At 44.5% G+C, this 12,076-nt stretch overlaps 1 protein-coding gene across 1 annotated transcript in view; it reads right to left on the bottom strand.

Annotated features, from left to right (window-relative positions):
* Positions 1-1,788: 1,788 nt before the first annotated feature.
* The window catches only part of Ahctf1 (AT hook containing transcription factor 1), a 65,784-nt gene continuing 55,496 nt past the window's right edge, over positions 1,789-12,076 (bottom strand). The window contains exons 32-35 of the mRNA XM_013017458.1: positions 8,902-10,654; positions 4,560-4,693; positions 2,980-3,062; positions 1,789-2,241 (exon numbers count right to left, since the gene is read on the bottom strand). Coding sequence (XP_012872912.1) covers positions 2,049-2,241; positions 2,980-3,062; positions 4,560-4,693; positions 8,902-10,654 — 2,163 coding nt within the window. The 3' untranslated portion in view covers positions 1,789-2,048. The remainder of the gene's footprint in view (positions 2,242-2,979; positions 3,063-4,559; positions 4,694-8,901; positions 10,655-12,076) is intronic.

Below are 12,076 nucleotides of genomic sequence, written 5' to 3'. Positions count from 1 at the left end.
AGGCTGGGAAGGTGGGTACCCCACCAAAGGGACATGTGTGTGGCAACAGTCCCAACATCACACTTGCATCTAGAAACCATGCCCAGTGCTCTGGGTACCATTATCTCAGTGCCGCACCACACAAACCTTCCTAACACGTGACCGTCAGTCTCACACAGGAGGCTTTAAGAGGCCGGAGAAAAAACGATTTCCTTTCTGCTTTCAGTAACTGCTAATGTTTGTTCCATGACAGTGTAAAGCCTTGCCAGGCAGGTGGCTGTCACACTACCTTAAAATCTAATGAGGCACTGCTCACTGTAGGATCCTGCAGAGCCTACCTCATGTCATCCTAAAATGCAGCAGGGTTTATAAAAACCTCTAAGTACATTCCATGTACATTCAAAATATAGAACACAGTGGGGTCTATGGCGCACACCTATAATCCCAGCACTCAGGTGGTTGAGGCAGGAGGATCTCAAACTCCAGGCCAGACTGGACTACTAGCAGACCTGATTCAAACAAATAAAAACTAAAGCCAACACCGAGGCTGCTGGAGTTCATGGTGCTAATTCATGCAGCAATTTTTTCTTTGGAAACACATTTATACATCAATAAAATATGGAGGGATCAGCCAAGTGTGGTGGTGTATGCCAGCACTTGAGAAGCTGAGGCAGGGTTGGAGTTCAATGCCAGCTTGGGCCACACAGACTCTCTCTCAAAAAATAGGGACAGTATACTTTGTGTCAATTTTCTTTTTATTGTACTACTTGTGCCAAGGAATAGAAACTGTGCAATATGTTTAAGATCAGTTATTTAACAAATTCATTTATGAGTTTAATATTCCATAAAAGACAAGCAGCTTAAATACAAATTTTGTGACTATCATTAAAAAAAGTTAGTAAAATTGCAGTCAGCCACGCTTCAGACGAGGTGACACGCGACACCACTGACCTGACCTGACCGAAGGGCCCCACGCGCATGGCCACTTTGTGTCACTGGGCGTCGGCTGCTTCCCCACACCCGCCCTCCATGCTGCAAGGCGAGCAGAGCAGAGCCTTGTGCTTCACACTGAAAAGCTGATGCAAGCAGCTGTGTCTAGGTGATTCATTATTTAACGGTCCATTCATCAGACACTATCAAGTTACTTGTTCTAACTTACACTGACTTATTGATGAATTTCCACAGCCCACACAAAGGATCAGGACCTCCCCGCAAGCAACTGTCTCAGCCTGACTCTGTGACCACCTGCCAATTTAAAATTCCCATGCTTTGGGAGTCACTTCCTTCCTGGGAAGACTTGTAAAATCTGTCCAGACTGCTCTTCCTGATTTTTAGGCACGCAACACATTTTATTTTACATTTCTCAAATCCTGTCATGATTTTGCTAATAAGCAGTGAACCGGTCAATCTAACCTGGATAATTAGTCTCTGACTTAAGAGACCATAGAGATAAATAGTCTTTAAGCTCACTGAATAAGAAATGTCAACATTACAGTAAAAACAATGCATTACTCTTGAGGTAGATTACACAAAATTTGGGAAACTACAAAAAGGCGTCAAAATTACATGCCCATAATTCAATATCAACATAGTAACAGGCAAAACCAACCAATAAAAATACATGATGGTTAGAAATCTTAATCACAGAATCAAAGTGCATAAATTATAAAATAACTTTAAAAAATAGGTCAATAGTTCATCCTCATTTTAAGATTGGTCTAATACTTGTGATAGAGAAAATGGGACAAATGACTACTAGCATATAAAATCATTAAAACAATTTTATCTCAAAAATCTAACACACACAAATTGTATAATTTACAGTAGTTTATTAAACATTCCAATAAGCTGTATTCACATAGTATATAAATGTATGAAGTCTTAATATAAAATAGAAAAATGCCTAGACTAAAAGAATCACACTCCATATGGAGTTACTTTACTTATTGAAGACTTTGTTTACAAAAATTTACAATAATTTATATAAATTATTTTCCAAATTAGATCACTTTAATCCACACAATTCTGAGGACTTTATAAATGGGTGTACATTAAAATCTTAGAAAAACTTATAGCATTTTCCTGCGTAAAATCTGCTTTGGAAAAGCAGCCGGCTTCTTTCTGCCCCTCCCGAGGGCTTTCCCGGCCACGTCCACAGGCTTTCTTGCTTTGCTCTTTCCTTCCCCAGCTGGACTGGCCAAGGGAGAAAGCAGCTTTATTTCCACTGGAGGAGGAGACCAAGACCTTCCTTTTTCCTTGTTTCTGAAAAAGGATACAATTGGGTATGAACACAAACATATGACACACACTGTGATGACAGAACCCTTGGGGTGACCCTGCCACACACTTCCACCTCTAAGTTTCCAAGGAAGTGAGGTACAGCCACATGAGCCAAACATCTCACTATATTTCCTGCAGAGACAGAACACTGCCAGGCTGCAAGGATGGGCCAAGTCCTGGTCATCCATCCCTGGGGCAGAGCCTCGCAGGCCCAAGCAGACTCTGAAATAGCAGTTGTCAAACACTGGCAACCGGCAAACCACATAGTGCCCATGTGCAAGCCAAGTCACTCTTCAGTGAACAGGACCTTCCGTCCAGTTTCCTTACGTTAGATTTAAAACGAAGAGAGACTTCTATCTACCTACAATGCAGCCAGCTCCCCCGTGGACGCATTGTTACGGACAGCAGTGAAGGAGTGCAGGATTTAAAAGGTCCCCATCACTCACGGTCACCACCTGTCCCCATGGACAGGCAAGTACCACACTTCCTTCCATATCCAGTGGGCATGACACCATCAGAGGATGGTGGTGTGGCTCACGTGGCAGGGCACTGCCCTTGCAAGCTCAAGGCACTGAGTTTGAACTAACACAGGAGCAGAGCAAGGGTCCTCCTGCCCCTCTAGGAGAGCTCCAAGCCTCAAGTGACATCTCTCCTCAAGGGACCAGGGAGTCGGGATGTCCCTGGTGATGACGCACGTGCAGGCCAAGCAGTCACACTCACCTATTTGCCTCTTTTCTCTTCATAGTCCTGGCTCGCTTCACTTTTTGCTCTTCTACAACTTCCACTGATTGAGTGTCATCTTCCTATGGTTGAAAAAAGGGACACATCTTAATTCAAAAGCTGGACCCCAAGTCAAGGCCAAATGCTAACTGTCCTCCAGTGGTAAGAGGGCTAGCCTTGAGCCAGAAAGCTCAGGGATCGTGCCGAGGCCGAGTTTAAGACCCAGTACAAGCACAAAAGCAAACAACAAAGATAAATGGAAACCAAACACTGCTAATACAAGTCCCTCCTCTGATTCTCAACAGAGAGACCACAGCCATCTCTGTTCCTTCTCCAGGTCTTGCCTTTTATCCTGTCACTTCTCATGTCCCTGAGGTTCTTTCAGCTGTCCTAGAGGCAAATTCAGTCTCTGCCCTTGTGCAGAGGTCAGGCCAGCCTTCGCAGAAACCACTTAGAGCACTGGTGCTACTTGGTGCAGTGGACCCCTGGGAGGATAGCAGGGCTGAGCCTCTTTTGTCCAGAGGTGCTGTGCAGTGGCTCTTATCAGCCAGTTGACCATCAACCAAAGTACGCATTTCAAATGACCAGTTTTGGCCAGTCCTGGGGCTTGAACTCAGGGCCTGGGCACTGTCCCTGAGCTTCTTTTGCTCAATGCTAGCACTCTACCACTTCTGATTTTTTCTGTGTGTTACTGAGGAATCGAATCCAGGGCTTCATGCATGCTAGGCAAGCACTCTACCCAGCCCCAATGTTAATTTATTGGCGGGGGGAAGCACGTGCCTTACACCTGGCTATACTGCTTGAACCACAACCTCGTCCTCTGATTTGCTTCTTCAGGTAGTCTTGCATGTCTGTCCAGTGACAGCCTCAGTCCTCCTACCAATAGCCTCTCCATGGTGCAGACCTGAGCCATGTACTGCACTCTGTTCCAAGTTAAATAGCTATTTGCCAGGGCTGATCTTGAACTTAAACCTGCCCAATCTTCACCTCTAGTTTGGATTACAGGCATAAACATTATTTTGAGGTTTTTTTTTTTTTGGGTCCGGTCGTGGGGCCTGAACTCTGGGCCTGGGCGCTGTCTCTCAGCTCTTCAGCTCAAGGCTAGCGCTCTACCACTTGAGCCACAGTGCCACTTCCGGCTTTTTTTCTTTTTGCTTATGTGGTGCTGAGGAATCGAACCCAGGGCCTCAGGCATGCAAAGCAAGCGCTCTACCATTGAGCCACCTTCCCAGCCCCCCTTTTGAGTTATTTTTATGTAAGCCTTTGCATACAAATGATTCATAGTAGATAGATAGCTGAATGAATGGTTGTAAATTAACCTTCATGGGCAGAAGCAATGGACACTCAGTCCCAGAAGAATGTCCATTTAGGGATCTCTGAGTTCAGGCTACTCTACTAACTCCATCCTGCCTCAGGCTGCTCTGAACCCAACATGCTCTGTCACTCTGATGGCAATGAAATGTAGTTGATAAGTAAGTGACACTTGCTGAGAGTTAATATATTACCTGCCTAAGAGACAGAGGGAGATTCTATTTCAAAGTAGGCCTAGCAAATACACAAATGAAACCACGGCTCCTTACCAGCTCACTTACAATCTTAGATGCACTTGAGGTGTATTTTCGCCTGGTCCTCAAAGCAGGAGGAGAGAAGGCAAACTGAGAAGAAAAATCAGAAACTAGTTCCTGCAGCTGGGCGGGAGTCTTCGTTCCATCAGCTAAAGAAAGAGTTGGGAACACAGACATCACATCTGTACCTTTAAAGTGCAGGTAATCCTAACTTATTACTAAAAAAATCCCATTAGGATAACTGGTAATTTTGCACTGAAACCCCGTCACTCCTTAGTCACCTGACACCTATCTTGGGAGGCCTGGGGGGTGTACCCATTCCATACACCTGGCCTGAAAGATTTGGGCTGTAATTTACCTAATTGCATAGTAATTTTTCATTTTAAGAGGAAAAAAAAAAACACCCTCATTTGCAAAGAAGAGATTCTTTTTTTTTTTTTTTTTTTGGTCGTGGGGCTTGAATTCTGGGCCTGGGTGCTGTCCCTGCGCTCTTCAGCTCAAGGCGAGCGCTCTACTTCTTGAGCCACAGCACCATTTCTGGTTTTCTAGTGGTTTATTGGAGGTAAGAATCTCACAGACTTTTCTGCCCTGGCTGGCTTTGAACCATAATCCTCATATCTCAGTTTCCTGAGTAGCTAAGATTACAGATGAGCCACCGGTGCCCAGCTCGATTCCATTTTTTTTCTTTTTTTTTTTGGTGCTGGTACTGGGGCTCTTGCTTTTTCCACTCAAGACTAGTGCTTTACCATTTGAACCACAGCTCTATTTCTGCCTTTCTGGTGGTTAAATGGACCAGTCTCTCTTTTTTTAAAACTGCCCTGGCTGGCTTTTAATCATGATCCTCAGATCTCAGCCACCCGAGCAGCTAGGATCACAAGTGTGAGCCAACAGCGCCACCTCAACCATCTTATTCTGATGTTTGTTCCAGTTCAAAGGGAACAGTAGAAAAATTCATGTCACGTACACAAAAGTAATAAAGAAAAATGACTTTAGAAAGATATCACACAAAGTTTAAGCCTGGTGCTATAGCTCAGGCCCATGACCTAGCTAACAGAGTCTCCCTTTCTAACAGCTGGGTACAATAGTGAGTGCCTGCGTGGGGTGGGGGTGGGCTGGGAGTAGATCCAGTCCAGCCTGGGGAGAGAGGCTCAGCTCTGCTGAGTCCAGCCAGGTGCGGTAGGGTAGTGCCCAGCTGTTACCCTGTTGGTGACAGGAGACCTAAGACAGGACTGCGGTCTGGACTTGCAGGGATGGAGTCTCCATCTCAAATTAAGGCAGTGTTAGAGGCATGGCTCAAGTGGTATAGCACCTGCCTAGCAAATTCAAAGGTCTAACCCCTACTGCAGTTCAGTCCCAGGACCTACCCACCCCCCCAGAATTGGCTTAAAATATACAATGAAACACACTGACCATACAGACTCTTCACAATAAAGTAGAACAAAGCAATTACAAAGACATTTTTGTTATTCGTTATACTGTTTTAAAAATACAATTTAAACTCTCTCAGGTGTAGGGGCACATGCCTATGATCTTGGGATTATAGGATCTTATCAAGCTCAAAGCCACTAAGACTGTCTCACAAAGCAAAAATGAATTTAACTTACAAACCTTTAATAGCAAATGTTCACATTACAGTCCAATGCTGTTTCACTTCTCAGACAGCAAGTCTGGGTATGAACCTAACAAAAATCTAGTATATGTAAAATGTTCAGCCTCTACACTGAGGCCACTTTAGTGTACTGCCTGTTATGTCCACCTTCACCCATGTCCTCAAGCTTTCCTGAGGCTGGACACACTCTGAATTAAGTTCAAAAGACCTAGGCTGGAACTCAGTAGTGTGAGGGGGAGGTGGGAGCAGCTCTGCCGGTCCCTCTGCAAGGGCTACTGTGTGGGAAGCAGAGAACTGGTGAGTGAGATCATCTAGGACAGCTGTGGGCACAGAACAGGCCCTCCTTAATCGCTGCTGTTGAAAGCAGAAACTGGAGAATAGTTAATAAGATGTCATAGATACCCGTTTGTCAGATTTCAACTAGAGAAAATTATCAGTGATTCTACAGGTAACTACACAACAACCAAGACTGGTAATATTTCTAAATATCCTCTCCTCTGAATCTCCCTCAGTGGATTTTAAAGGCAGTTTAGACAGGTATCAGGCAAGAAAGGAGTACCAGTGAAAAGAAGAACTGCAGATTTGGGCACCAGTGGCTCATATCTGTAATCCCAGCTACCCAAGAGGCTGAGACCTGGAGGGTCAAAGTCCAAGGTCAGTTGGGGCAGAAAAGTTCACTAGTTATCTCTAAGACGCCACCAAAAAGCAGGGCCCCGAGTTCCAACTCCAATACTGCCAAAAAAAAGAAACACGTGCAACAAAATAGGGCTCAGAAAGGTTAAATGACCTTCTGCTCACTCAGCTAATGACATTTCCAACTCTACTGCTCTTTCAGAGGCCCTGCATATGCTCTGGGTATGCTGAGCTACATACCCATCCTGCCTCCCCCTTTGGTGGTCCTGTGGCTTGACTGCTCAGCCTCAAGCACTCAGAACTTATTACTGAGCCAAGCCTCTGTTTCCACTGGTTAATTAGAGGTCTTACCTCCTGACCAGGCACAGGCCCAATCTGCCTATGTGAGGTTTTCTGGCATAGCTAGACATCACTGTGTTCAGTCTCTAATGAGGAAAGGTCTCAAGTCTTCCCCTTTTTCCTCCTGAGTCCCAACCTCAGCTTGCCAAGTAACTAGGATCACATGTTTAAAATCAGCACCCAGCCAGCCCTTGATTTCTTGAGAGGGCCTCATTGCATAGCCCCAGATAGCCTTGAACTTTTGAGCTTCCTGTCTTTGCTTTCCAAGTGCCCAGCAGAAGCCCAATTTTGTTACCACCTCTAACAACATCATCTCAGACTAGAAAGTGTGTCTCTGCAACCTAATGCCGCCGTATATGGACTTTTTATCAACAGGCGAGAAACCCCTAAAATGAGAAAGAAAAACTAAAGGCCATTTATGCTTAGGGTTCTGAAGAATGAAGAAGGGGAAATACACAAACTGAAGTTTGTCTTTATGAGACCATGCCTCATTAGGCTGGTCTCCAACTCACAATCCTCCTGCCTCAGCCTTCCCAGGAAGTACTGGGATTACAGGTGTGGACCAACACACTGTTTCATTTTGCTTTTTAAGCAAATAAAATGGTAGGACAGACAGGCAAATGTGAATAGCACTTAGTGGTTCTCTAGAAAGCTAGATGACATGTACTATTTTCACTAACAGGGAAAATTATACTGAAGCATTTTATAGGTAACCAAGAGCAGAATAAGAAACGTTGGCTATGCTATGCCAAAGTTACTCAGGATTTTGAATTCACTATACTTGGTGTCCTAAGTACTGTAAACCTTTATAATAAAAAGTTAAAAAAAAAAGGCATTGGTAGAGAGCAATTTCTTCAGAATCGCAATGAAAGTGAAATACGGTACTACCACCATCAAAAGCTCTGGTGAAAAGTGAGTGGTATGTGTCTGTGCGCCACTCAGCACAAGCGTCGGCAGAGCGTGGAGATGGGCGCTGAGGGGTCAAAACCAGCCCAAACATTAGAATACATTTGATATGCTGGGCATAAGCATGTTGGATATAAACTGCACTTAGCAGAAATTTAGTTTAAATGGCTTATTTTCCTCCTGGCCTTCCTCAAATCAGAAGGCAACTATACAGAAGGTTTGTCAATGCTTTACACTGTCGAGGTGACAGCTTAATCGAGGATGAGGCAAGCAAGCATCTGCTTTGCTGAATGGCAGCTGTGTACCCACCCCTCAGCAGCACCTTCCCAAGAGTGTCCCTACAACTCACCACCATCTTAAGCACTTTTTGAGTACCTCTTCCTACCGGGACTGACACTTCTTCCCTCACCAACACTGCAACTCTCTGTCTGTGCACTCCACGCTCCATGGACACTTGTGCTCTGTACACAGCGGCAAGGGGCACTTGCTCAGCAGGAGAGGCCCTACCTTTGGGGTCTGACCCACAACCACCCCACGGTCCCACCAGCCCATCGGGGACAAGGGAGATTGGCAAGCAGACAAGCCAACTTATAGGGAACACTGTGATTTCAATGTCTGCATATGCTAATCGGCAAACCACCAACAGCTCCTTTCAGACCATCGGGGCTGTCACTAGAAGTGAACCCATGAGAAGTGAATTCTAGCACTTGAAGTACATTGAATCATACTAATTCCTGAATCTTAAGATCCTCTGAAATTACAAATTGTTAGGATAAACAATCAGTACTCTAAATCAAAACTTCCCTTCACAAATACAATTCTTAGGCCAAGCAGCCTGAATGATAAAAATGTAAGTAAAAATAAAATTACCTTTTGCTTTCCTTGGAACCTTTGCTACAGGAGTAAATAAAGGCTCGTGTTTTGGTTCAGCAAGGTCTGACAAGAGGGCCTTACTAGATCTAGTCCTTGTATTTGGGGAAGATTTACTAACAGCCGAGCTGACACGTGATCTTTTTCCTCCATCAGGTGGCTCTTGGTGTGTCTCTCCATGTCGGTGGTCTTCTGATGCTGAGCCTAATGGATGTTTCTGGCTTTGATTTTCAGACTCCTCTGTGATCCTCTTCCTAGAACTTGTTACCACTGCAAGTTCCTCATTTGGCCCTGAAACAGAGTTTTCTAAAGCCGGTTTTGCAACATGAGTATTTTCATGTCTAGCTGGGGTGTTTCTTGTAGATCTTCGAACATTAACTACACCTCTCTTCTTAGAACTTCCCTCTTCCTTAACAGATCTGGACCCAGCATCTTCCGATGGATTTATTTTCCTGGGTCTTCCACGTTTCCTAGGTGTGAGGGGCACCTCAAGCTCTGCTGGGAGAGCCAGGGGGGATGGGTCACGTTCAGGAGCTTCTGGCACACTCAGCCTACTGACTCCTCCGTCTCTGGCCCGTCTCCCCTGGCGGGGTAGCTGCGGGTCACTGTGCCCTCCATCCTGCCCCCATCCTGGGGTCGGAGGGGCTTCTGAAGTGGCTCTTCTCAACTTTTTGACAGTTCTGCTAGGACTTGGTAGTTTACTAACGGTTAGATCATTTGTAATTTCAGCCCCATGCTGATTTTCTATAGACTTTTTTGTTCTTTTAGGCATTCCTTTTGTAAGAGATGAAAGCTTCGCTTCTTTTCTAAGAGGAGTTTCTTCAGTTGGAGGTTCTGGCATCTCAGATCTTAACCTTTTCGGCCCTCTACCTGGAGCCGCGTGTGACTCTGGCTCCCCGGCACCAGTGCTCTCTAGCGTATCCAGAAGAACTTCTTTCTTCCTCCTCCCTCTGCTGGGAGTCAGAGGCGTTTTCTGGCTCTGCGACAGTCTGGTTATGTCAGCATAGGCATGCTCAGAGGCCGCCTCAGAAGTTTCTCTTGATTTTCGAGTCTTCCTCTTAGCTGGCAGTCCCGGAGTCTTAGGAGTAGCAATAGGTGCAGGCAGCTGCTGCTCTGAGGAGAGATCCAGGCTCTGGACACGTTGCCTCCTCGTGCGAGTTCTGGAGGAAATCACGTCATCGCTCTGGCTGACATCTGTAGCCACTGGACTTGTTTCCTGAACAGTCTTCAATGTAGGTTTGGCTGACTTGGAACGCGTCACCTTCTGGGGCATCAAAGGTATGTTTTCATGAATGGACTGTTCCACTGCATCTTTACTTCTTGTATCTTTAATTACATCTAATAAATTTTCTGCAATCGCCGCTTTAATTGGTTCAGGGACATACGGTAGAGTCTCCAGCTTCTGGGCTCTGTGGTCACTGGCTGTGGCAGGACCCCGACCCTCATCCTCCGCATCATTCACGTGCTCTTTCTTGGTGGTGGGTGCTGCTGCAGAATCACCTGCATCTGCCTCTCCTTCTTCTCCTTCCAGTATCAAGGTGAAGTTGCTCTGAGCCACAAAAAGTTCCCCATCTACTTCAGCAAGGTCACACTCCCCAGGGTCTTTGTTATCAGGCAAGTCACAGAACTGCTGCTCAATAGTATCAAAATTATATTGAAGTTTAAGTGTTCCTGAGGGATATAACTCTTGAAATGAAAAATTTCTAGACTCGTCTTCTGAATTTTGAACTGCAAACTTATCATGTCCAACCACCTAAAATGAATTGAAGGTAAGAGAATGGTTAATTGTAAGATATACTGCAATATAAAAAAAGACTTAAAATGACCATCTCATTTTTAGTGTGCGCATTTTCAAACCTAAACTATATTTGATAAATGGCAATATTAATAGGCTTACTTTATAAAGTATCCCACTTAAACAATCAGATCTCACTCAAAATAACTAGAAATAAACTTTGAGATTATGACTGGAACTAAACTAAAAATTCTGTATTTTCCTAGTAAAAAAAACCAAACCAACCAGTATTTATTAACAAAATCCTAAAAACTACTGGTTTTGATTAACTTAAGGACTTATTCTCCTCACCCAAGAAAAAAAAACCACAAAAAAAGAATAACCCACAAAATTATTAACAACAATCCCCAAACTACCTAATTATCCACACTTTTCTAAACAGCATGACCCCATAAGGTTGAAGAACAAGTCACCTACATAAGCTCCCTTGGGCTAGACTCAATCCTCTTCCCTTTGCTGGGGCTGCATAAACCATGAAATTCCTAAGGCTTTCAAGTTCAGTACCTCTCCTGCAAGGGTTTGGTGGAAGAAGGAATGGTCCTTGCATTTACCTTTTGGTAAGGGAGGGGGAGAAAAAGGAGGAGGTAGAAAGTAACAGAGAGATTGCCTGACCAAGAAGGTAGAACATTACCACCCACCTAGACAGAAACATTTTCACACTTCCCAAACATTCAGTGAGATGACAGGTGGCAAATAACCTGTGAATGAAGGTTCCCACTTATACCACACCCACATTTTTGCTTCCCAAAGGAAGGATAGAGAATTCAGCCACCTGTGAGAATACTCAGGAAGATCAATATGGGGTCAACTGTAACTTTTTGTATGTAATGGTTCTGGGGCTTGAACTCAGGACCTGGGAGCTGACCTTGAGCTTTTTCTTGCCCAAGGATATAGAGCTCTACCACGTGAGCCACAGCTCTGCTTCTGGCTTTTTGGTAAACTGGAGGTACAAGTCTCAGACTTTCCTGCCCTGGCTGGCTTTGGACCACTATCCTCAGATCTCAGCCTCCTGAGAAGCTAGGATTACAGTCCTGAGACACCAGTGCCCAGTTCATCATAACATTTTTAAGCTAATAAATTCCCCAAATTCCATACAACTAGATTTCTGTAAATAGGAGTTGGTTTTTCCATCTTAAATACATTTACCATATAAGAAGTACCTTCATGATAAAATTTTAGAAAAACAAGTCATATTTAAGCACTAGGAAAATCTTTGTGGAGCACAGAAATTGAACCTCAACCAGATAAGTATCTTTCTGTCACAGGTATGCCCTGGGGAAAATCCTGTCTATCTGAATTCACTTACTTCCACATACATGCCCTTGACACCCTAAAAATGTTATACTTGCTTCGGGAGTATGTTTTCCTATGGCTACGTAA

The sequence above is a fragment of the Dipodomys ordii genome, unplaced genomic scaffold, assembly GCF_000151885.1.
Source record: "Dipodomys ordii isolate 6190 unplaced genomic scaffold, Dord_2.0 Scaffold35, whole genome shotgun sequence".
In the NCBI taxonomy this organism is placed as follows: Eukaryota; Metazoa; Chordata; class Mammalia; order Rodentia; family Heteromyidae; genus Dipodomys; species Dipodomys ordii.
The sequence above is the reverse complement of the archived record's forward strand: the minus strand, read 5'-3'. Positions and strand labels throughout refer to the sequence as shown.